General features: G+C 32.1%; 1 protein-coding gene across 3 annotated transcripts in view; it reads left to right on the forward strand.

Annotated features, from left to right (window-relative positions):
• Positions 1–24523, forward strand: part of LOC111047404 (zinc finger protein chinmo) — a 51045-nt gene extending 26522 nt beyond the window's left edge. For all 3 annotated transcript variants that reach the window (XM_039425026.1, XM_039425027.1, XM_039425025.1), the window contains exons 6-7: positions 1293–1628; positions 5169–24523. In XM_039425026.1, coding sequence (XP_039280960.1) covers positions 1293–1628; positions 5169–5464 — 632 coding nt within the window. In that variant the 3' untranslated portion in view covers positions 5465–24523. The remainder of the gene's footprint in view (positions 1–1292; positions 1629–5168) is intronic.
• The last annotated feature ends 515 nt before the right edge of the window (positions 24524–25038 follow it).

Genomic DNA, 25038 nt, shown 5'->3' on the forward strand with positions numbered 1-25038 from the left:
TTTTATCATCTACCCTTACTTGCTGATGACTATTTCGTAAGTAACTTGCAAACCATTCCTTTGTCACTCCTCTTATCCCTATTTTTCCTAGCTTCTCTAAAAGCAACTCATGTTCTATGGAGTCATAGGCTTTGGAAATGTCCAGGAAAATTGCGGAGCATTTTCATGATTATATTTTCATGATTTAAATATACATTTTAAGATTAATTGACCGAGCGAAGTGAGGTCTAAGATTCAAGTCGACGATTTTGCATTTTTCTATATGTTTATATTTTTGTTTTTATTTACGTTCCGCATTTATAGCGAAACGCAGCAATGGATTTTCATGAAATTTGACAGGTATGTTCCTTTTTGAATTTCGCGTCGACGTATAAATACGGTTTTTTTTTTTAATTTTGCATTTTAAGGATAATACAAAAGGAAAAAGAGTCTTCTTTGAACGCTAATATTGCCGTAAAAATCAGACTTTGAAATTATTCATCATAAATCAGCTGTCTAGTGGACTATGATAATACTACCCGTTCAAAAACATCGAACATCTTGAAAATGTATCCTTCCATCAACGTTAGTAGATAGTTGTCTACTAACTTTGTTTTTCCATAAGCTGAGGCCATGATTCTAGTTTGGAGTTATTGATAGAAAACATTTTTCTTTTTCAATCTGATGATTAAAATTGCAACAAATATTATTGAAAAGAAGTTGGTTTCTAAAATCATGAAAAGTGAGAAATGAAGTTTGTAGGAAATCAGCATTATATTAGTTTATTTTGTTAATTTCAACACACCGATTTTTCGCCAAAACAACAATACAGAATGTTCTCTGATGGGTTGATTGGATTGGCGTATCGACGGCAGCTAGACATGATAATAACAGCGCTCACACCCACATTCCGGGACGACACGTCACGGTACGATAGGACAGAAAGCTCTATGTATATTTAGGATTTTTTCTAGACATTTTAAATTGATGAATTATTTAATTTTTGAGAAAACATAACGGGTCAATGTAACTTACTGAGCGCGAGGTCTACTGTTCACAGAACTACTAGTATTATGGTAGTTCATCATATTTCTACATAGTCTACAAACAATTACACAACGGCGAGGAGTTTGAATGGATACAGCTATCTGGATTTTTAATGGCATAACAAGGATAGCAAACTAATGTTTACCAGGTTCTGACTTTGTTCTGTTATGTTATTGAATAAACAAAGTGAAGCTCACTAAAGTATGTTTTGTAAGTCATTGAATAAAACTAGATGTGGTTTTCATTTGAGCTTTACTTTGTTGCAGATTTACGGATTAAGAGCGAACCGTCGAGCGATCGAGAAAGAGACCACGATAGGGAACGGGAACGTGAGAGGGAACGAGAGAGAGAACGTGAACAGAGACAGCAGAGGATGAAGAAGTCGTCGTCCGACTGGATCGGCTACGGCGGAGGAGGAGGAGAGAGAGGAGATGAAAGAGGAGGAGGAGGCCCCCTACCACAACCCAGTGACAACAACTCAACATCATCCACAACAACAACAACAACAACGCCTCCTGACATTGCAATGTGGAACTCAGGAACAACAAGTACAAAAATTGCGCCCACCTTCAAGACGGGCACGACTACCTCAACACCTGATGGTAATGTTGTCCTTATGAAGCCATACTTTATAAGATATTGGGCCATATGAATAAAAACAGAGCATATGCTCATGAGCATGAGCATGGAGCATAAGGTTTTGCTCATGAGCATTAGGTAGAAGCATAAGCATTTTCTCATTTTTATAAGAATAAGCTTTACTATTGTCCTTTTTACCTTATGCTCCTGAACTCTGGAGCAAATGCTCACGTATTTTAAAGATTTTTCATCAGCTAATTCGCCTTTGTGGCCTTACTTTCTTTTTATAGTGAAAAGCTAGAATGAGCTATCACATAAGCACTAAATATGCAAGTATAGACACCGTGTTCGTGTTTGGTCGTCGGCTCTGCTCTCTATCTATTGTAACATCAAATTGATTGAACAGTGGTATCCATCATTTGTAATAAATGATCGGTGGCCTGTTTGTAAAGTAATTATTTAATCAAACATGTTCAAAAATCTTTAAGGAAGGAATCGAAACAATCAATGACTCATGTGTACTAGCAATCAGTTCAGATATCTCGACTTACTCCTCGAATGATACAACTAATTGAGCAAACATAGAGAAATCAATCATTTCAATTACCACATTAAAAACCTTTGAAAAAAGGGGGCGATCCACCAGTTTCCAGACGAGGAACTGTAAAATTGTAGCACTGTAAAATTTTTGTTGCGTAGCATTTGATGGTAGAGCAAAAGCAGTTGGTTTTTTCGATATTTTCAACTAGGTGTTTTTTGGAATTTGAAAGAAAAACATTTTTTTTAGGAGTCGGATTTATTTTATTTAAAAGAAGAAATTTCTGTGAGATTTAAATGTGAATTTTAACATATTTTGGTTTTATAATATTAGTTATCCTACATCTATTTTAATACAAAACAATTAAGGAAGGTTATGGAATTTTGAGCATTTAATCAATTTTAAAAATTAAAATAAACTTGTTGCCAAAGACTTGTGTTGGACTATTTGATTATTGTGTTTTTTTTATTTAAACAAGTTATATGAAAGTTTTAAAAACATGATTCAAGGCATAATTAATTTGGAATTTCTAAAAATTAAAAACAATATGGAAAAATAAATTGAGATTGGAACGATACCGTTATACAGTTGACGTCCATCCTAAGTTGCCATGGTCTGAATCGAAAACCAGGGGATGTCCATCCACGGGTCGGCTCGGTCTGTCTCCGGAGGTAGGCGATGGAAAAGTGTGTGAAATGATTCAGAAGAAAAGTGGAAAGCTTTTTCCACTAGTTGGCTGGAGGGGAGACTAGAATGCTAGCCCCACTTCTACCTCTCCTCAGCGTTTTTACTCTGTCAGCCAAAACTGATCAGCTTTTAGTTTTTAAAGTTGGAAAAAAATATTTCTTTTCTTAAAGAAGGAACTGATGTTTGGGGGTTTGTCAAACCTTCTGGTTCATGACACTATGAATTGAGTTTTAGGTTAGTTGAGTTCTGAATTTTGAAATAATAGCGTGAAAAATGTCATCTCTATTTTCAGCATAATCTTATAATCTCAATAGCCCTCTTATAATCGTCTACACTCTAATCTTCTTAAATGCCTATTTCTTATTCTGTGATGGCTATATTTATATCGGAAGGTATCTTTTGTATTTATTCTTTTGTAATAGTGATATATTATATCATGATTGAATCTAAAAAGAGTTTTATAGTTCTCAACTATTGATTGTGATCGTATCTGGTATAGTTTCCTCTTACTCACACGAATTAGTTGAACTATTTTACTATTAGCAAAAGGTGAAAAGCTGCTCCAGACTAGACTCACCTTTTTTGAAGCATTTGCTTCAAAAGATGAGCAAATGCTCTAGTTTATTCATACAATTTTGAGCATAAGCTTTTACTTTTGAGCAAATGCTCAAACTATTTTTTTGATGAGCGTGAGGAAAAGGTTTTGCTTACGTTTATTCATAGAAAAGGAAGCTTATGCTCAATATTTTAGAAGTATAAGCAAATGCTCAACTTTATTCATATGGCCCAATATATGGTTATATGGGGTTTTTGTTAAGTGTGGAAGGCGGTAAGATGTTGTTTGCACCATGGAACTAATGGTCATTAGTCATGACCTAATAAAACAATTTGAGGATTTTCTTGAAGATTTCACCATACTATGATAGCCTGTGATTTATATTTATTTGGAAACATAGTATCTTTCCAATTATTGTATTGTATTTGTGACATTTTCTGTATATTGTGACTGAGGTAATGCTTCTGAACACCTCAGAAGCGGTTACAATAAAACTTATTCTATTCTATTCTAAGTTGATATCTTTGAAAGTCGAGTTGATTCATTCTCCTATTCATTTTCATCAATCCTTAATAAGAACAAATAATAATAAACCAATGATAATTTGAAATCAATAGAGAATAGGCTATAGTTAAGCAATAGTATGAATAAGAGTGTATGCTGAAAGTTAAAAGTTAAAGTACCAGCTTAACTTGAATTATAACGAAATTGAGTTCTATGTTCTAGGCTGTAGTATCGTTACTATTTCAATTAAACCGAGTTGAATAATCACTTGATGAGTTTGCAATACTTTGAAGAACTACTATAACCTCACTGTAGGCCTACAGTACAAATCCAACTGATAGACTGGCGACTAACAATCTGGGAAAGAAATAGACTCTCAATTATGGTTTTCCACGTGAAATGTTGAAAGGTTCAGAATATGGTATTTTTCTGATGATACCATTTTATTGACAACGTTTTTAAGCAAGAAATTGAATGTTTATTCGCCATTTTTGAAATGATATTGGATGTCAGCAGATTTGCTAGTAGCCTTTAACTGAAAATCTATTGAACCAAAATCTTTCAAATTTGGCAGAAATGATCAGTTGGGCCTCTAGACGCTCACTATGAACAGGCTTGAAAATATTTCCAATGAAATTTGTTATCAAGTGTGTCTATGTGTCAAGCTCAGTTTGACATAGACTAATATATGCACACGTTTGCACTGTCTGTTAAATTTTAATACCGATTAAATGCCATGAGAACCAATCAGAGAAGCCTTCTTCTCAGAAAACCCTTCTCAGATTGGTTCTTGTGAAAATTAATCATTATTAAAATTCAACAGACTTGTGCAAACGGGTGCATATATTTTCATGTCAAACTGAGCTAGACATATAGACACACTTGATAACAAAATTAATTGGAAATATTTTCAAGCCTATTCATAGTGAGCGTCTAGAGGCCCAACTGATCATTTCCGCCAAATTTGAAAGATTTTGGTTCAATAGATTTTCAGTTGAATGCTACTAGCAAAACTGCTGACATCCAATATCATTTCAAAAATGGCGAATAAACATTCAATTTCTTGCTTTTGTTGCATCAAGGACCGTTTTATTAAAAAAAACTGAGTAGTTTTCAGTAAAAATAACTGACTGAATGTCAGTGTTCGACTTTTAAAATAATGTTTTGTAATGTTATTTTGGCAAATAAAAATTATTGTTATTATGCGTTCAAGTTTTAATACTAAATTATGACGACTTGCAGATTTTGTGAATAATTATCTGGTGTTGTGTTTGACAGGCAAGAAACTGCAATGCCCGTTCTGCGAGCGACTGTACGGCTACGAGACGAACCTGCGCGCGCACATCAGGCAACGGCACCAAGGCATTCGCGTGCCGTGTCCGTTCTGCTCGCGAACGTTCACGCGCAACAACACGGTGCGCCGACACATCCAGCGCGAACACAAGAACGAGCTGAGTCTGAAGGCGCTTCAGGCGCAACAACAGCATCCGGGCGCATTTGTCGCCGCTGCCGCCGCGGGCGCTAGTGCCGCCGCCATGGACATTGGCGGCCACAATCACAGTGGCGGCCAGTAGACACCGCCAGCTCAGCAGCGCCGAGTCCATCTCTTAGCCTTGTGCAAGTTTTGATCTATTTCATCTTGACTCAGGGAGATATTGTTACAAGGTTAATTGAAGGATCGATTCTATCTGTTAGCCTTGATTCTAGTACAAGATTAGTTGGTAGGTGATCCATGGATTGATTCTATTCATCAACCTTTACTCAGGGAGATTGTAATACAAGGTTGATTGATAGATGAATCATGGATTTATTCTCTGTATTAGCCTTGACTCAGGGAGATATTGTTACAAGAGATGTCACTGACATAGATTCTGTTTATTGGCCTTGTCTCAGGGAGATTCTTTTTCAAGGTTAATTGGTAGATCAATTATATCTATTAAATTGGCTCAGGGAGTTAGTATTACAAGGTTAGTTCATAGATGAATCTAGGATTGATTTTATTTGTCAATCTTCACTCAGGGAGATTGTATTACAAGGTTGATTGATAAATGAATCCTGGATTGATCCTATCTATTCAAATTTACTCAGGGAGATTCCATCACAATTTTAATATTCGAATTTATCCAACATCTTTCTATTAGTTAACTTTGACCTTGGAATATTCTATTATAAGGTAGATCGATTCTAATTATTGAGTTTGACTCAGGTACATTCTATTACAAGGCTAATACATGAATGAATCCAATATCCTTTCAACTGATTCACCTTGATTCTAGTGCAAGGTTGATAGATGGACGAACCTGACTCGGATGGCGGGTGAAGGGGACTGAAGGCTGTCGGAGGGACAGGTAGCGGATGGATTATTGTCGGTTGAGTCCGACTACGACTGCCGTCCGTTGCCGCACGACTGACGTCGTTTGTCGAACGTGACGTGACGTTTGTGTGTCCGGACCCTGACAGGCTAGGAGTGATGTTACTGTAGACCTGCAGGCTGACATTACTAAGGATTAATGTTACAATTGTAGATTGAGAGATGTTGCAGTGTACCATGCAATGCTGTAACTGATATTAGAACAAACAGAAAGTGTACTGTAACATTCCAGTACTTGAAAACTAAGCAAATATACTGTAACAAGTAACATAGTGTGTTTTCAAGGACTGCAGTAAGCGTTATAAGCTTAAGGTCTGCGTAACACAGGCGAACGTTACGTTACGTCCGCAAACCACACAGACCCCCGACATCTCCCCTTTACCCCCACTCAACGGCCACAATTCAAACCATACAAAATACCTCATCAGATCTTTTTTATTGTCGCGCTTTACTACTGTAGGTGAAGAAGATAAAGAAGAAAACTATATATTTAAAGAGTAACTATTATTATTACGATTATGTGAATTTATTATTATTCAGAGCATAAAATACGAGATAATATTATAATATACATACGTTGTTATCACCTTCGCGCGTGCTATGATGGTGACATATGTTGATCGTCTTTTTTGTTTTTGTCTGTTTTATTTGATTTTTACATATTTTTAACTGTCACTGCTCTCTCTCTCTCTCTCTCTCCCTCTCGCTCTGTCTCTGTTAACCACCCCGTTGCCATGTTCCGCTGCTTCCCCCCTCACATCACATTAGGTAGGATTTCCTTCCAATTGGGAGAAAAAACTTCTAAGATTGTGTGTGGGTTATCAGGGTAGTATTGAAGAAAAATGTCTTGAACACGTATTGGCACTTGGTCGTTGTTTCTATTGAACGCGCCCCGTGTTTTTTGTGAAATTTGTTAGTGATTTTCTCACATACTCTCTTTGTAAAACAATAACTGTAGGTTTTTGTACTCATAAAATAGAATATGTAATATTCTACATTAGTACAAACTCTACAGTAAGTATGTCAAGTTGAAGGTACCGTAATTTGAATAATTTACCAAAATATTGTGTATTTTAGTATACAACAAAATTTGATCGATTGGCCAACTTTACTTGAATGTATAATTCTTTCGCGTAATTTTTATGCGAATTATGGATTAATGTACTCACTCTTTCATCTTGAGTTGGCAAAAACTGTAAAAAGTATTAAATTTCAAAAATATTTCTTATTTTGCTTTGACCTGTGACGGCTTGATTTTCATGCTTTTAACCCTAGTCGATGTCTATCTAATAGACTGCTACATATTGAAATATGTTATTATTTTCGCAATACTTAATACCTATTTATAGTTTTTAAAGCTTTATTTTCTCCAATGAATAAAAACTTGAATCAGCATTGTTCAACAATGCAAACTAGAATATCGTTTATTTATTACAATCATTGACTAATGTCAAATTTTGATGTATTTTTTGTGAAATATCTTGTCAGAGTCCCGTACTACGTTATTGTAAGCTAACTGTTTAAATTGTATGGCAATTAAACCCATTTTGTAGTACAGTTATTCAATTGTGAATACATAATCTACAATCCTATTGATGAAAATGTTTTTACAAAATTCTCAACCTATGTGACCATTTAATGGTAATGCGGAGTATAATTCTTATTCATGGGCAAAAGTTTTTCAATCTCAAAAATTTCTAACTTTTGTGAGCATTATTTGAGGAAACTTTTTACATTCGAATATTACTCTGGTCTACACGCACACAATCGTTCATCTTCTCTGTTCTGTCTTTCTCTAAACATCACAATGAAAATACTCAGTGCTCACATGAAATGTGAGAGAATTAAGCAAACTAGTCAATCGAAGTGCAACCATCAACCGTTCTATTCTAGATTCTCTTCAATAATTCTATTCTTTATAAATATATTATATATCAAACCCTGTTGTGTATAAATAAAATAGTGATAGCGTGCGTTTGCGCTATAGTGTGTATTATGATGATGATGTTTTGACAATGCTACCGCGTTCAAACTCAGGAAGTCACTTTATGTAATATATATGTATAAGCGCGGTGGTTTTTGTTGACACTAATGTTTCTAAACTTCTATCTCATCCATCTTCCTACCTCCTCCCCACCCCCCTCTCAACCCCCACCAGATGTTCAAAATAATACGAGGTGCTTTCAAAAAGTATCTACTTCCGTTGAAGAGTCGTCAATTTTCAAAGTGGAATTTGGCTCTCAATTTTTCATGAATGAATATTTCATTTATTCATCGAATGTTTATAGTGGACAACGCTAAACAGCCGCTAGTTGGACTTCTGGGAGGAAGTCTTGTAGTTAAACTATATAATTCTGGCTATAGTAATACTTGCGGCTGTTAACACGTTGCTAGTCAGTTGAGTATTTCTCTAGATATAGATATATAGATCTTGCAATCTGTCCACTTTCACTCGACAATATGGTTTGTTGGATAGAATGAAACAGTTTGAGAATCAATGTACCAACTATTACTACATAGTTTGACGTTGTAATTAAGATTTGCCAATAATTGAACATTTTTTGATTGGATTCAGAAAGGTTGAGCGGTTCTGGGTTGTTTTAGTTGGTGGGGAATTGAGAATTTATCATATTTTCTTTTAAAGATTTCCAGATGGTTCAAAATCTCTGTTGGAGTTGCAAACTATGAAACTAGATATTTTCCGGAACAACCTATTCAAAATATGCCTAGTTGTAAAAAGTTTTTTATTATTCCGTTGGTAATTTGGAAGTCATCAGACTTGATTGTAATTAAATTGATTTGAAAGGTATTTCAACTGTGATGTTTTCCAAACTAACAGATCTTTCTACCTTGAAATAGCAATACTCAATTTATCAATCGATTCAAATATTATTTTTTATCCATTTGAGACAAAGGTAAGCTATTCTCAGACAAAGCTTAGTAGTAAAGAATGGTTGGGATCTACTTTGGTCAAAGCTGAGCGAATTTTCAATAAATCAATCCTATTGCTCTTGAATAATGCAATCTACCAAACAATGTGCTCTTATCTTGTCTATCAAGTTTGCAACTGAATACTTGAAAACCAATTATAATATTAAATTCAATACTTACAATCTTGAAATTAATAAAAATCATAAATAAACTTTACGGAATTAGGCTGTGTCAGCCGTAAATTTGAAAATGAATTCTAGATTTATGAAATCAAAATTCATAACATGTTTTTAAATGTTTTATTATTCTAATTTTTTTTAATTGTTGATATCTTACTACAGTTTTTCTAGCCCCATCTCCTAACTGCAACTTACAGAACCGCCTCTCATGGAAAAAACGCATTTGAACGATGATGACAACTCTTTGAAAACCACTTAACTCCCAATCTACTTTTTGTCTAGGAAATTCAAATTTTATAAAATATATCCTCCGCTAAAAAATACATCAAACCTGATTCTCTTCACTTCAAGTTTCTTACACAAGTCTACTTCTAGACATCTACTGTCCTGTATCCGTTCCTTCCTCACCTACCTCCTACTCAATCTAAACAACCCCCCCCCCCCCCATCAACCCACACTCTTCAGAGAGCGAGCACCCTATCCCGCCCTTAATTTATATAATAATTATTATAACGGATATATGAATATATTACTCTCAGGTAGATCCGACTGTACAACACTTGTAATAATCAATAGTGATAGCATTTTTATTACTTGATCATTTCTGTTGAACCGTGTTAGATAATTATAATTAATTATTACCGCAGCTGCCAGCTTGCCAGCGAAAAACCGCTTAATTATTAATGAACTCAAGTACTGAACTCAAGTCTCTGTGTGTGTATATGTATATATATATATGCCGTATACAATAGATTAATACATGTATGATATATTTATATAATGCAATGATGTGGAAACAACTACGGTTGAGACAAGACAGCTTTCAACGGTTGAATATTGCGAATTGTTGGTGTGAGTTTTTTGGAATTCTTGTTGTTCATTGTATTGTTCCCAACACGCCGCTCACAGACGGGTATTTAAATTATATTTATTAAAAGAGCGACTGTTGGAAACGATTATAAACGACAGAAATTTGATTTTTTGATTTACTGTATGTGTGAGGTGTGTGTGTGTGAAACGTTTGTTAGGAGAGTAAACGGTGTTACTCTTGTATTACTTGTGTGTGTGTGTGTGTGTGTGTGTGTGTGTTGATGTATGCATGTGTAGTGGTTGATTCGAAACATATATTTTGTTTTACAGAAATCCCCTCTTTTAATCTGCCTTTGAAATACTTTGTTTTTGTTATACATTTTTTAGTTAGTCTTTCTCAGTTTTTTACCGTTATATCTTCTCTGTTTCTGTATAGATTTCAAGTTATAGTGTATTTCTTGCTTTTTAAATCATAATCAAGATTCCCAACTTTTGAAGATAAATCATGATATTTCATCGATTTTAGATGAATTTACTCATACAACGTTTTTTAAAACATCGTCAATTTTAGATTCCTGGCGATTAACTTCAATACAGATTATTTATGCTGACCTTCAAATCTAAAGTGCTTTCAAACTTGGCTTCCTAAATCTAAATTGTTATGCAATCGCCATTTTTGGCGATTCCAATAAAATCAATACTCATATTTCCTTAGAGTAATGAAAATTTTATTTCTGTCAACATTTAATTTTTCATAAGAACTACATCTTAAATATTACCTAGTTGATATTGACTATTGATTCATTATTTTCTAAATAACATATTTTCTAGATAGAAATTAGCAATTTCCAGCTATTCGAAATGTAAGCAACCTATATCTAGTAAAACTTTATGATAAGAAAAACTAATTCTGTAATGAACTAAATTACTGAAAAATTGATAGCTAAACTAACAGTTGAACTAAAAAGCTATTTCTGAAAATCTTCTTCAAATGAAACCACATGAAGCTCTTCATCACAAATATTAATTTATGTTACTTTAATTCATCTTGCTGTGACTGTCGCTAGAAATCGTTCATATTTTCAATTATTCAACTACTCTTTTGTTTCCGAGTTTCCAGTAAACTGTTCTTTTCTTTGTAAACTCACCCAGCAACTCGCAATTGGAAACGTGAATACACGAATAGTCTCAACGATCACAATACAATAATTATTATAAATGAATGATGAATAATGAATATTCATCGATGATGAATAATGACGTCAACCAACACACCTTGCTTGATTGCCTTTGATATAACTGATGATATTTAGTGCCTCATTTACAGTAAGTTTGTATAATTTTAGATAACGACGATATTATAGTATCGCTGGCAAGCTGTCGACTGCATGTTGACTGTGACTGGAGCGATTTGCGGCCCAAGCCGATCGCTAGCTGGGGTCCCTCCCTCCCCCCTTAGCAGAGGGCCCCTTCCCCCGACCCCCCAGACCACCCGTTGTTGGATAGAGCTCGTCTAGTACAATTTACCTCACAAAAGTGTCTTTGTTCTGCTGTGGGATACTTTGCTCTGAGCGTTTGTTGTTCTCTCTGCTTTTTTTGTAATAAATATGCATTTTAACTATTATTACTTTACTACACAACATAATATTGCTCACATGATAATTTTTTATGCAACATACCACTACACGATTATTTTAGTAGAATTTTCTAATAATAGATAATTATTAGTATTCGCGAACTCAGGAATTTTTCGACAATTTATTTTTAGCTGTAACTGTACACTCACTATCAACCAACGAATATCCTCATTGTAATTTGTTTTGCGTGCAAAAACTTCCCCAAATACTTCATCACTACCATTCTTTATTTTCTCATTTTCTCTCGTCTATCTGTGTGTATAGTTTTTGAAAAATCTTCTATTTTCTCGGCTCTAAATCGTTGTCGCACGACTGTACGCTGTTTCGTGTACATCTACCACCTAAACGCGAATGATTTTTTTTTCAAAATGCTCTTGACACGCGTACGCGACACAATTTTCTTTTATTTTTCCACCATTTGCAATTTAGTCACAAGAAGGAAAATTGATGAAAAAAAATTGGAGGCGTAAAATGTACTTGTGTGTTGTACACATATTTGGATGTATTGGAAAAATATATATTATAAATATATTGACAAAATAGTAACAGGTTCGGCACTTGAAATTGAAACTATTATCACTCGTAATTGATTGTAGCCTGTTCCAAATCTATTTTAATGTTAAATTGTATTATTCTATGTGAACTAAATGTTATATGGTATTGAAATTTATGTGTTGGAAGAGGAACTCTGATGTGTTTTCTGAATACGAAACATGTATTTGATTTGATTTCGTTATTACTGCAGATAAAATGTGACATACGTTAACATTTTAGAACAAAATGTAATTATACTCAAACTATGAAGCACATTATTGTGTTATTGATGCTGGTTATTGATATAACAGCAAAGATATCCACTCAGGTCCATTCAAGTCTCAGGTTATTCAGGTCCATTCAGGGCACACTCAGGTATTTTGTTCTTTCATATTTGTAGTGTTAGTGATTGAAACAATCAGGGATTGAATCAGGTCAATAATTATAATAAACTTCGCTTAACTATTATATTTGTCACGGGTAAAATCTGAAAATTTATTAATTTTATTTCATAGCATTTTTATGAGTAGGTTTAATTCATCCCTAGGGCTTACCCGGAAGTTGATGGAAATATTTTGCTCTCTCATGTGATTTTTTTCTATACTTTTCATAAATTTTATTCCTTTTTCTTCAATTTATTCGTTGTATCTACCTCTTGGATTTTTAATTAATTTTTTACCTACTACTCTATTTTGAAACAGATAATTTTTTGTTTTAATTTCATTATTAGCTAAATATCAAATTGTGTAATATTTCTTTTTAAAAGTCCTCAAAGTCTCCAAAGTCCATTCGAATAATAATAATAATAAAAAACTTTCAAAAGATTCTGGTAGAAAGATTCACATTTCTCATAATTTCTGGGCAAGCCCTTGCATTCAAATACGTATTTTATAGTACATTTGAATTATTTAGTATTGTTATAATATTTAGGCTATTAGTATTAGTTGTCCCTCAGTTTTTTAGACTTGTATCTCTATTTTTCATTCAAAGATAGTTTCGTTTTTATTTTCACTCTACAATTTCACTATTAGAGCTTATGGCTTTGGTTTCCATGTTAACCACCTCTCATTTATTAACATTGTTATATTTTCTACCTTGATACTCTGCATATTATAACATAGTACAAAGCTATCTACCTCACTCTTGATTGTGTGTTATCTATTATAAACTTTACTGTAATTTATATTCATATTCAATAAACCTTGGTAGATTAGTTTAAATAATCATGGTCCACTTCATCATCTTTTATATTATTACTCTTATTAATGTTATCTTTAGTTACTCCAGATTCTACTATTATATTATTGTTGTTAGTGTATTGAACACATGTATTGTTATCGTATATGCACCGGTTTTTTTATCCTTATACTCCTTATTGAGATGAGGTTTTACAATATTTATACGGAGAATATTCAAACAATTTGAATTGCAATATTACATCATATTATATATAAATATATTTATAAAATATTTACAGGTTGCCCTCAGGTTTAATTTTATAATTTATTATTAAATAGGCCTAAATAACATCGTGCAAATCTATGTCTAGATTTTATTTATCCACTCAGGTTGAATATTTTTCATATCTACTAAAGTATAAAACACATAAAAATGAATAAATTTATATGTAGGCTAACTATATTATACAAATAGGATGTATATTATCATATATTATAGAGTTTATTAAGGACCTTTGCTACCTCAATATATTCCATACACCACAGAGATTATCACTGATATTAATATTGTTATGAATAGAAAATTATTGCTATTTATTTTACGGATTTTTTTATGATTTACAGCTTTACTCAGGAATTGTTTTTGATATTACCAATGTCAGAAAAATGTTTGGAGTTCCTCTTCCAAAAAATGTATTTAGTCTTAAATATTTTTACTACATATAGCTTCGACTAGGAATGCAGGTGATTGAATTGGTAATTTGTGTTGTAACTAATTTTTCGTCGACCTCTACTAAAATTATTAACATTGTTGTCAAATAATTCACCAAAATAGCTATATCATTACGGTTAATGAGTGATATTAATCAAAGCGTTTGAATCACTTTATTACGAAATTTAAATTTGAGTAAGATGTCCGGAATATTTGTTCTACAAATTTGAATATTTTTCAATTGTTAATTGTAATTTTTAGCTACGGTCGACCTTTATGGTAGTTTCACATATTTTCTACTAATGCTACTTATCTGCAATATTTTTATAAGAACAGTACAATCAGCTAAATCAATGTATTTGTTTGACAAAATTATTGTGATTTGAATATTTTGAATGCCCAATGTCTTGTTTGACCAAAAATTGTGTTCAAATTGGTACAACTATTGAATTATCACATTTAATGAGTTATTTAACTCGAAAACGCATAATAATGCAGGTTTGATTATCAATTTCACTTAATGTTATTCCAAAAATGTCTTATATAGTTACTATTTTTGCTTGCGACTACCATGAATTTCTTAAATTACAGAATCAATATTTCTAATATTCTTCTATCAGCTTTAAATTTTTTCATTGATTTGATATTGATATTCAGTAGTTGTACGATAAATTATCAATTGACGATGATAAAGTTGTCAATCGATGATACTCACTAAGCAACAAGTGAACCTTTCAGGGAAAACTCAGGTATTTTAAACATGGGTTCAAGTAAGGTGTTTAGGTTAGAATTTAACCTATATCTCTCTCACTTACACATTATATTGTGCACTTGATATTATATCTTACCTCATTGTCATATATATGTACAAAATCCTATAACATTGCTAAGTTATTGTGGATGCATTAGTAATGGTAATGATGTGTTTATGATAAATTAATGTAATTAGATTGATCTATTTGCTCACATCAACTCAGGTAATATTGTTTTAGTTTGAAAACGTAGATCGTGTGTGTATTATAGTAAACCTAGGAGACAAATTTTAGTAATGTCGATGTTTTTGGCTAAGTTGATAATGAACCATTCCAAAGTATCTACCTCAACTGTGGCTCTTTCAAGGTCAAAGGCCAAAGTCCAAGATCACCTGCATTCTGGGTCAACGCCTATTGCTTTAACCCTGGCACTCTCACTTTTCTCCTACTCTTAAGATTATAAACGATGTGTTACAAGTAGGTGTGCAAAATTGTAGTGTTTTTCTATTCTATTCGTATGAATCGCTTGATATCTGTAACAATATTATTGTTGTTTGTTTACAACAACTCGCTACCTAGATAATATTATCGAAAGTGGGTAGTTGATATCTTCATCTACATAATCTATATTTTTGCACTTTCTGTGTAGCATTATAATTATCAATGAGAGATGAAGATAACGAATCATTTCACTTCTTTCGATTCTCATTATCTAGTGGTTGTAGTTGTTTTTGATTTCAAATTCAAAAATTTACATGATGTGTAATTATAATTATTAATGTCCACAGCAGTGTTAAACGGAGAGTTGTATAATGTGTGTGGGAAAATTTTTCTCTTTTTATTTCTATATAAATATATATAATATTAAGCTGTTGAGCGGAAAATTTTGTGTGTCTGTAAACAAAAAAGGCATGAAAATTTTTCGATAAGTAGGAAATTCCATGTTTTAAATGTGAAAAACCAGTACAAGAAACTTTGTTGTATATTAATAATTAATTATGTGGTAAAGATAAAACATTTAGACGATAATTGTGTATGATGAGTTGTGTAGACAGAGTCTTATTGCGTGTGTGTGTGTGAGTGAGTGTGTGTGAAAAAGTATGCGAGTCTAATAAATGAGAGCTAGTTATTATATTAAATAGGTGATGAAGAAGTTCCATTGACACATCCAAAGCCATGTTACCCCTCTCTCTGTCTCTCTCTTCCGCCCCCGCTGTTACACCCCCACCCCTCACAGGACTCAATTAGTGGGCTATTGGTTGATATGTAGTTGGATTCACGTTGAGCTTTCAGCATTGATTATATGGGAGACATTGATGTTACTCATGAAAAAAGCTGTCTGTTCAAAGGGAATCCAACTAAAGATGTGGTACTGGTATCTAATAGATGTACGGCCATAAGTAAAGTTGTTACAAATACAAATCAGATCTGTGGCACTTTATAATGTAATTGCATATTTTATGAAAACCATATGTAGTAAAGATCAATGTCCTTACTTTGTCTATTCCTTAATTTCTGTAGTTTTTTTCTATTGAATTTCTTAAAATTTAGTCAGTTCAATTCTGCTTTCAACATAATTTATGCTTTTAATAATTTTCGAATAATTCTAACAACTGTCCAACATTATTAGCTACTAATAATAGATGTCACATTAATTTTTCTTCCCCTCTTGATGAATTAGCAAGCCTAGTTCTGAAACTTGTGTAGGTAGGAAAATTTAAATAATCCAGCCTATTGATTTTTTTTGTCTAGCTATTTCCTTTGTACATTTCCGTTAATCGTGAGCTACACTTGTTCAAGAAAATCTTATAAATATAGAATTGCAAAGAAAATTAAAAATAATACAAAACTTTGATTCAATATTCCGGTACAATCGAACTTAGATCTACTTATACTAAATTTAATTATACTAATCATAAAAATTATGATAACAGTAACCATTATTCTCTAATTCAAACATGAATTTTATATTTCTCACCCAAAATTTCAAGCTGTTATCTGATTTTAATTCAGTTCATAATTATCACTTTTATCTTTCTTCTCTTTTAATGAAGCTCTATTTATAAAATTCAATATTCAATATGACATTTCAACAATAAATAAATAAAGATTTAATAAATAATTCAATTCAATAATTAAATGAATTAAAACAATTGAATGTTTAAACTGTGCAAATCAACAGGGCTGGTAAATCAAAACTTTTTTCCAGTGATATTTGATCTTTAGACCTTGGATCAAAGGATCCTTTTATTGAAATAGACGAAAAATACATGAATTCATCTACAGCTTAACTGTAATAACTATCACTAATTTTTCAATGTAATAATAATTGTACTATTGGCCACTCTATCTCTACCGACCACTCCATGCTAATAGCCCACCCCGTTTTCTGCCATTGGTGCTCTGTTATTTACTAACAGATCTAGCAATAGTTCACTGAGACGATAATCAAAATAACACTTGATATAACATTACACATCACACTGGTTAATAATAGTAATGATAATTATTATCTCCAATAGTATCTAGTTAAACATTACTTTGTTGAGTTTGACATTATTTTTTAATTTGTAACTGATGATTAGTGGTTGTTCTGTTAGTTAGGATTCTACTCTGTGTGGATGACGTCTATAGTGAGATTCACTTTAAACTGTCATCATTGGTTGAATAAGAAGTTTTAATGTTATTTATAAGAAATGTTGACAGTATAAAAAGAATTTCGCTACATTCTAGCCGTAAGTTTTTTGATAATACTTGTACATAAATGCAGATTAAGTTATATCGATGAGCTCATTGTAATCAATACACAGCTGGCTGATTGGGTTTTAAGACTTTGGGTTTGTGGTTTATTGATTTATTTTGATATTATATTTTTGAATGAATGAATGAATGTATATTCAGGTTAACAAAGTACAAAATATCAATAAAAGCAATACAATAACTCAGGGTTACATTTTTGGCTGGAATATTTATAAAACTAGCTTGTAATAGATGTAGACATATTTTAAATATTTAGATAATGTTTGCAATCTTCATATCACAATAATCATTATTGTCATGGAGCTCATTTCTTCCATAACAAATCATACAATTATCATAAATTATTATTTTCTTTGAATTTAATGTCATTGTTTTAAATTATGTCAACACTCTTCGATTTTTTTTCATCTTTTCCCCCACAATAGTGCGTCTGAATTCTTGTAAATTATATTTCAACTTTTTGTAACGACCTATTTTCATGTTTTTCTCAGATGTAGAAAAGATCCAATCAAGTCTTCGACTTTTTTTTCTCCATAAATCGATTCTTTCATCAATTTTGATTTTACAAAACGCGTTCAATCGTCCATATTTCATAAAATTGACTCATTTTTTGGAAGTGAAAATCTCTAAACCACAATCCCTTGTCGTATCTTGGTGCTGTGTAATATTTAGATACTCACAGTCAGCGCAGCTGTGATTGGTTCTCAGTTTCCACCAATTGCTGGTCTTTTAGAGTGGAACATTCCCCCCGCCCCTCACCCTGCGCGTTGTCCTTACATGATAGGATATTATATCCCAGTTCCACTCAATTAGTCCAGTCAATTACACATGATATTATACACAATAAAATAGTCCGTGCCAGTTGAATAGTCCATTACAACACTGTACATACCATTGGAATTTTACTATTTTTATTTACAGCTTGATATATATTTTTGTTATAACCGACAATAGAGTTTATTACGTTGATGTAAATATATATAGTAATAGATAACGACTACGATGAAGATGATTGATCAAAGGATTATAATACTATAGATAAATGAGAATATATATTTTTAACAATGTACAATAGGCATAGATGCAATTGATGATTGATGTTGATGATGATTATGGTGTGGTCATTGGAGCTTCTTCGCACAGCTGGACATTGTAGAGTCTGCTTTTAGGCACCTTTTAGATAGTTTAAATAATATTTTAAGGCGTTGAGGTGCCTAAACTGCAGTATTTGGATTCGCTCAAAGTCGGTTGAGAAGGCGGCTAGCCTCTTACAGGGTGTCCCGCACCTGGTTGGAGGCTAGCTGCCTTGTGATTGGTCGGCCGGCCCGTACAGCGACTAGCCTCAAGCACCTGGTTTGAGGCTAGCCCCTTGTGATTGGTCGCCCCGCCCCCCGGCCCGTCCACTGAATGTGTTTCTGTTGTTCTACCTCTCTCGCATACTTTGTTCTATTATTAGTTATTGATTAATTTTAATCATACAATATTATAAATATATATATATATAATTTCTATTATAATCAATACAAAACAATCATTATTTTTTATTAAGATAGTTTCTATATATTGTAAACTCTTTACTTATAGTTTTTCTGTTTGTTTCATTATCATTTTAAGTGATAAAATCAGCACCCGAAAGGGGTTACGCATCAAAGTGTGGTTGTTTTTAAAAACACATACTATTGATTCGTTGTACGAAAGATAATTATTTTTATTTTATAATTATATGTATTTGTGTTATTTTACCTTGCGCCAATCACACTTTAAATAAAATAACTGTGTACTTGTGTACATTGATGGAAGCCATTTTCAGGATGAACGTTAGAAATATTGCTTGTGTAGATTCTATCAATGAATGTGTTGAAGCTGTTTCGCCCGTGCTACAAAGTAGGTTTAAGTAGGCTTTAGATTACACATTTGCGAGACAACTTGAACGCATCTATAGGATAGATCAGTGTTATCAAAATTAGTTCATTTTTGAAATGGGGTTTTCGGCCAATTTGAATTTGCAAACTACCCAGGTTTTGGTTCACGTTTTATTTTTTTAAGAAAATGTTCGAATTTATCAATTTCTCATTATTAATCGTTTTTCATTAAAAATCTGGTGTGGCGCACTCACACAACTTTCCTTGCCGTTATGAAAATTGATCACCTGACGCTAGTGTTCACGCGCATCTCAAGTCTACTTTTCCAAGATCTGAGCCAGCTGGTGACGGGACAATAATGCTGGAGACACACGAGGTCTGCTATCTCTTCATAGTGAATGATAGCATCAACAGTTTGCAATTGAATAATCACATTTTCTCAAATTCCGAGCTTATTTCAATTTTAGGTGAAAATTTTACTGAACATTAATTGTAGAGATTTTCATGCTCAATCTTTTCCACTTGAAATTTTTTGTTTAAAATGTATCTGATGCTTGATAATTGGGAATCTAAAATCGAACTTTGCATAGATGGGGCGGAGCTCCTGAAATTTTTACAGATATGGAACTTGTGGCAATTGATAGAGCTTATCAATGACTATATTAGGTATAAATTTGATCAAAATCGTTGGAGCCGATTTTGAGAAAATCTAAAAAAACTGTTTTTGATAACATTTTTGCAATTTAGCCGCCATCTTGTATTGCATTTGATCGAAATTGTTCATGTCTGATCCTTATAGTGTAAGGACCTTAAGCTCCAAATTTCAAGTTATTCCGTTAGTTGGGAGATGAGATATCGTGTACACAGACGCACATACACTCATACACACACATATACAGACCAATACCCAAAAGCCACTTTTTGGACTCAGGGGACCTTGAAACGTATAGAAATTTGGAAAATGGGGTACCTTAATTTTTTTCGGAAAGCGAAATTACTATGGTAATAGGGCAAGGAGAGTAAAAATGGCCTGAGTAGAATACAACAACTTCATGATTACAACATTTCAATAATTAAGTTTCAAATAATTTTCAACTGTATTCCTAATCAAAGGATTTCAGTTAATTATACGATACTGTATTTCAATACTTCCAGAGTTTTGATAGAGTATTTTACTCAATTACCAATTTAATGTTGCAAGCTTTTTGTAATTCTACCGTGAACGTTAATTTTTATTATTCAAGATATTTAAAAAATCTTAATGCGTTTTTCTGTGTCAATTTCACTAATTGGGTGTATTTACTTGGATTATAAATTTGCTCAAGTATTGAATTTGTTTAGTTGATGTTTCTCCTGAACTTGGCTTCTCCAGTGTGTTTAAGCGCAAAGTCTTGTACTTAGTTGGAACTCGTAAGTTCGTCAGCAACATTTGAAATTGTTTTGTTTTCATTTTTGATTATTTTATTACAGATGGGCATTTTTTCTATTTGCAATTAAATCCTTTACTGGATAGCATGACTCATTTTATGCCTATTTCAAGTTGCAGTTGTAAATATATGATTTTTCTTGAAATTTTTATTTTGATTGATATGATACAATTATTAGATTATATTATGTTAATGAATACAATTAACATCTATGTAAAAATGTGTTCATATAAACGTATTTTTCCCCAAGGCAACAATTTATACATGTTCTTAGGTCTAAGATTTGGTTATTTGAGCGAGCAAAGGCTTGGTTATGATGTTGAAACATTGATATACTCACAATTGAAGTTACATAAATTTTTGTTTTAAATTTGGAAAAGAAATTGGAAATAGAATCAAGCATAAGCTTCAAGCAATTACAAGCTTCTATCATTCTAAATTCTAGGCTTGTATCCTGCCAGAATTAGTGGATTTTTTGTTGCTGTTAACATAAAACTGATTAATTTTAGTGCATAAAACATAAAGTTTTAAAATAAATTCTCCCAACTTTTAAATATTTTAATTTTTACAAAAAGAAATCATAGCTTTATCTTCACTTTTTCAACTTTCCCACTCCACTATTTGTCTGTTTCGATTTTTTTTATAGAGAGTTGAGTTTTAACGTCCCATACATTATTATACACGAAGTTGGTGTCCTGTGTAAATCATTATCATTTTATATCGGCAGCAAACAAAATATTCAACTCTTTTAGGTGGCAGTTGTTGATTCAAGAAACTATTGATTAAAATGGATTCAAAAGTTCAAAATTGAAAAAATGAAATGTTTGAGAATCAAGGTTTTTTGCTGCAACCAAGTTTTTGGTCCCAAATGGTTTGTAAAAATTTGAACCGATGGATGATGAATTGAAGGTGTGCTAATTTTTTAGAAATTGAGAAAAAAATTACAATGTAATTGAACTTTTGTGAAAAATGTTTTGAAAATCGAAAAGGATTTTTTAAAACTCTTGGTAGAAATCAAAATTTGGTAAATTCGATACCTAAAATTGAGATGATAAGAGTAAGCTTTAATTATTGGAAAAATATAGTTGGTAAAAATGTTAAATCGAAAAGGAATGCCACCTTCAAACAGCTTTCCATTGTGTTAATGTACGATGCAACAGTGCAGAAAGCATGTGATCTTCAAGTTTTATTCGGGTCAAAAATTTTCTTACACTATCTTTCAGCACTGTTGATGGTGATTTTAATGTGGCAGTGATTCTAGGTGTTAGTCATTTTTCTTTGAAAACAATCGAGAAATTCTAATGGAGAATTACATTTTTTGCATGTACCTGTTAATTTAGTGTGAGTTTTTAATGTTAGTCTACTTCTATTCAGATTCAATAATGAAACAGGTTGTCGAATTTAAAAAAGTAACATTTTGAAGAATTGATAATAGGTGGAAAAAAAATTCCTGATCTGCAAAACAGTTATAAATTGTATAATGTAATATTCGGCTTTCTTACTTTTAAAGTAACAAATACTGCACATTTACTTGTTTGGCAAAATAACTCACTTGTGGTTTTCGGCTGTTTTCTATTAATCTTTGACATGGTTTCAGTAAACTATGTTTAAATCTTGTTGATAAAGTGATAAAAACTATTTATCAATATTATTATGTATTTAATTGTATTTAAAAATACTACCCTTTATTGGTTTTAGTATTTCAAGTCTGTCACAGACTCTAAATTTCTTATTATTTATTTAATGAAAATTAAGTGATTTAGTCATCTTTTCCAACTTAGGATGTAAGCTTCTAGTTTAGATTGGGCAAAGTCTATTCGAATTGATACCATCACTTGTAATTAAGAACTTTCTGTGATGATTACACGAATTTTAATTCCCTAAAACCAAATTCATAATTCAGGCTTTTATCTATAATATTGATTATTCTACAAAATTGCAATATTTCATAGGAAGGAAAAGTCGTGGGATACAAGGAAGTCCATGTTCACTGTTCTTGAAGCACGACGCACTATGTAATGAATCTATAGTGTGTTGGTAACTTTTCCCTGCATTGCTGGACTTGTATTTTTATGGAAGAGGACCCTGAAAGTTTAATTTTTAACTTCTGAAGATAAATACTGTAGTGCTCGCTTTATTCAGTTTCTTTCCCCATTCATTCAGATTCTTTCCCCATTGCTATCTCTATAATCTATAGTGAAACAGAAACCATTTCAAATATTACTGGTTCAAAATTACTAATATTCTAGTAGCAAATTGATATTTGGCTTGTCAATTTCGAAAAATTGTATGTGATATTTGTACTCTAAAAGTGAAGTTAAAAAATGTTTGGCGAGAGTCTTACAACAGACTCGTTTCTGTAAATTTTTATTGGTTTATTTTCAAGATTTTCAAAAAATCTTCTAGTAATCTCTTTTCCGCTTCTAAAGCGTTACGTATTAGTAAAAATTGTAATCGATGAAGTTGATTGTTTAGTTTTAATGAATTATTATTGTACAAATTTCTAAATCACCTCGTAATAGTAGGACTATTAGAGGTACTGCCACTTGAATCAGGTGTAGTTTAGGTCGTTGGGCAAAATTCGCTCTTTAGAATAATAATTGATTGTTTGTATCATCTACTACTTATTGGTATTGTTCGACTTTTTGTGTGTTAGTTGGTCGATAATAACACAACATGGAAAGGAAATGTATTATTTTGTAATTGTTCTAAGTATAAAATGATTGTTTGGTGTTCAAGTAATAAATTAAAAATGTGTGTCGATTACAAGTCTTGTGGATGTAAATTAATTAATAAATTAATAATACTAGGCTAAAGGGAATTTTAAAAGTGTTTTGATTATTATTATTAGACATAAGGTGTGCTAAAGCTTGTACTTTGTAATGTATATTGACCCTCCATGTTGTGTTATTTCTATGGTAGAATTTTGTCTTTTTTCGAAAAATTTGTAGTTTACACTAGTATTATTGGCTGTTGTAGGAAAATTGATATTTTTTCTAGGTGTGTATAAATTGTTGCCACGTTTCTCTAAGAAAATTGTCGTGTAAAACAAAACTTTTGAAATCATTGGTTTGTGATTTTTAGAAATTCTAATCGTTTGGTCCATGTTGATATAAAATTTACTGTTATTGAGTGTACTCTACTCTATGTACCACTCTTATATTATTTTCTAAAAGGTCTACTCTTCTACAACCATCTTGCGCTCTTCTTTCAAAACGGAGATGGAATTTGTAACAAAGCCGAGTTTGACGGTTGAAATAAATGCCTTACATTAATATTATTAATTTTGGTAAAGATCATTGAAATTAATGACATTGTCAATAAGAATGATTATTTGTATTGAGACGTAGACCACAATATTTCAAGAGTAACAAGCGTTATTAATATAAATTATTAAAAAGAAATAAAAATGTTTGTAAGGTCATGATGAAAGTCTTAATGAAAAAATTACAGATACTAATAAATGAAATTTGTTGCTTTTCTGAGTGTTGTTTATTTATCCCCTGTATCTCAACAGCCTTTCTCAAAATTATTATTCTTTCATTACAGTTTAATTTTTTTATGTCTAATATCATCAAGATATTAAGGTTTGGACACACAGAGAGTGATCAGAGCTGAATCTGTGTATATATCTTAGATATCTACCGTAAATTTTAACACCTCTCTGATCGCAGATTGCTCTCTGTGTATCCAGGCCCTTAACTCCACAAAATATTGGTATTTTTAAACCAACATTCAGTGATTGTTGATATAATATCCAATAAAACGAGTTAAAATTGTCACATCACTCGCTCAAATTAGTACACCTTTGAGGTAGTTTCTGCTGCTACATCAAGCTTTATTGAACTGAAAGCAATTAGCTAGCAGATTAAATTATTTATAGTATAGATGGAATAATATATGATTGGTTAGTAATCTTTCCATTAATAAATTTAACACTGTTTCAAAGATGTTGTAGAATTTTTGTCTTTATAAGTTTTTTTGAATTATTCAAT

This window comes from Nilaparvata lugens, chromosome 3 (assembly GCF_014356525.2).
Source record: "Nilaparvata lugens isolate BPH chromosome 3, ASM1435652v1, whole genome shotgun sequence".
Classification (NCBI taxonomy): Eukaryota; Metazoa; Arthropoda; class Insecta; order Hemiptera; family Delphacidae; genus Nilaparvata; species Nilaparvata lugens.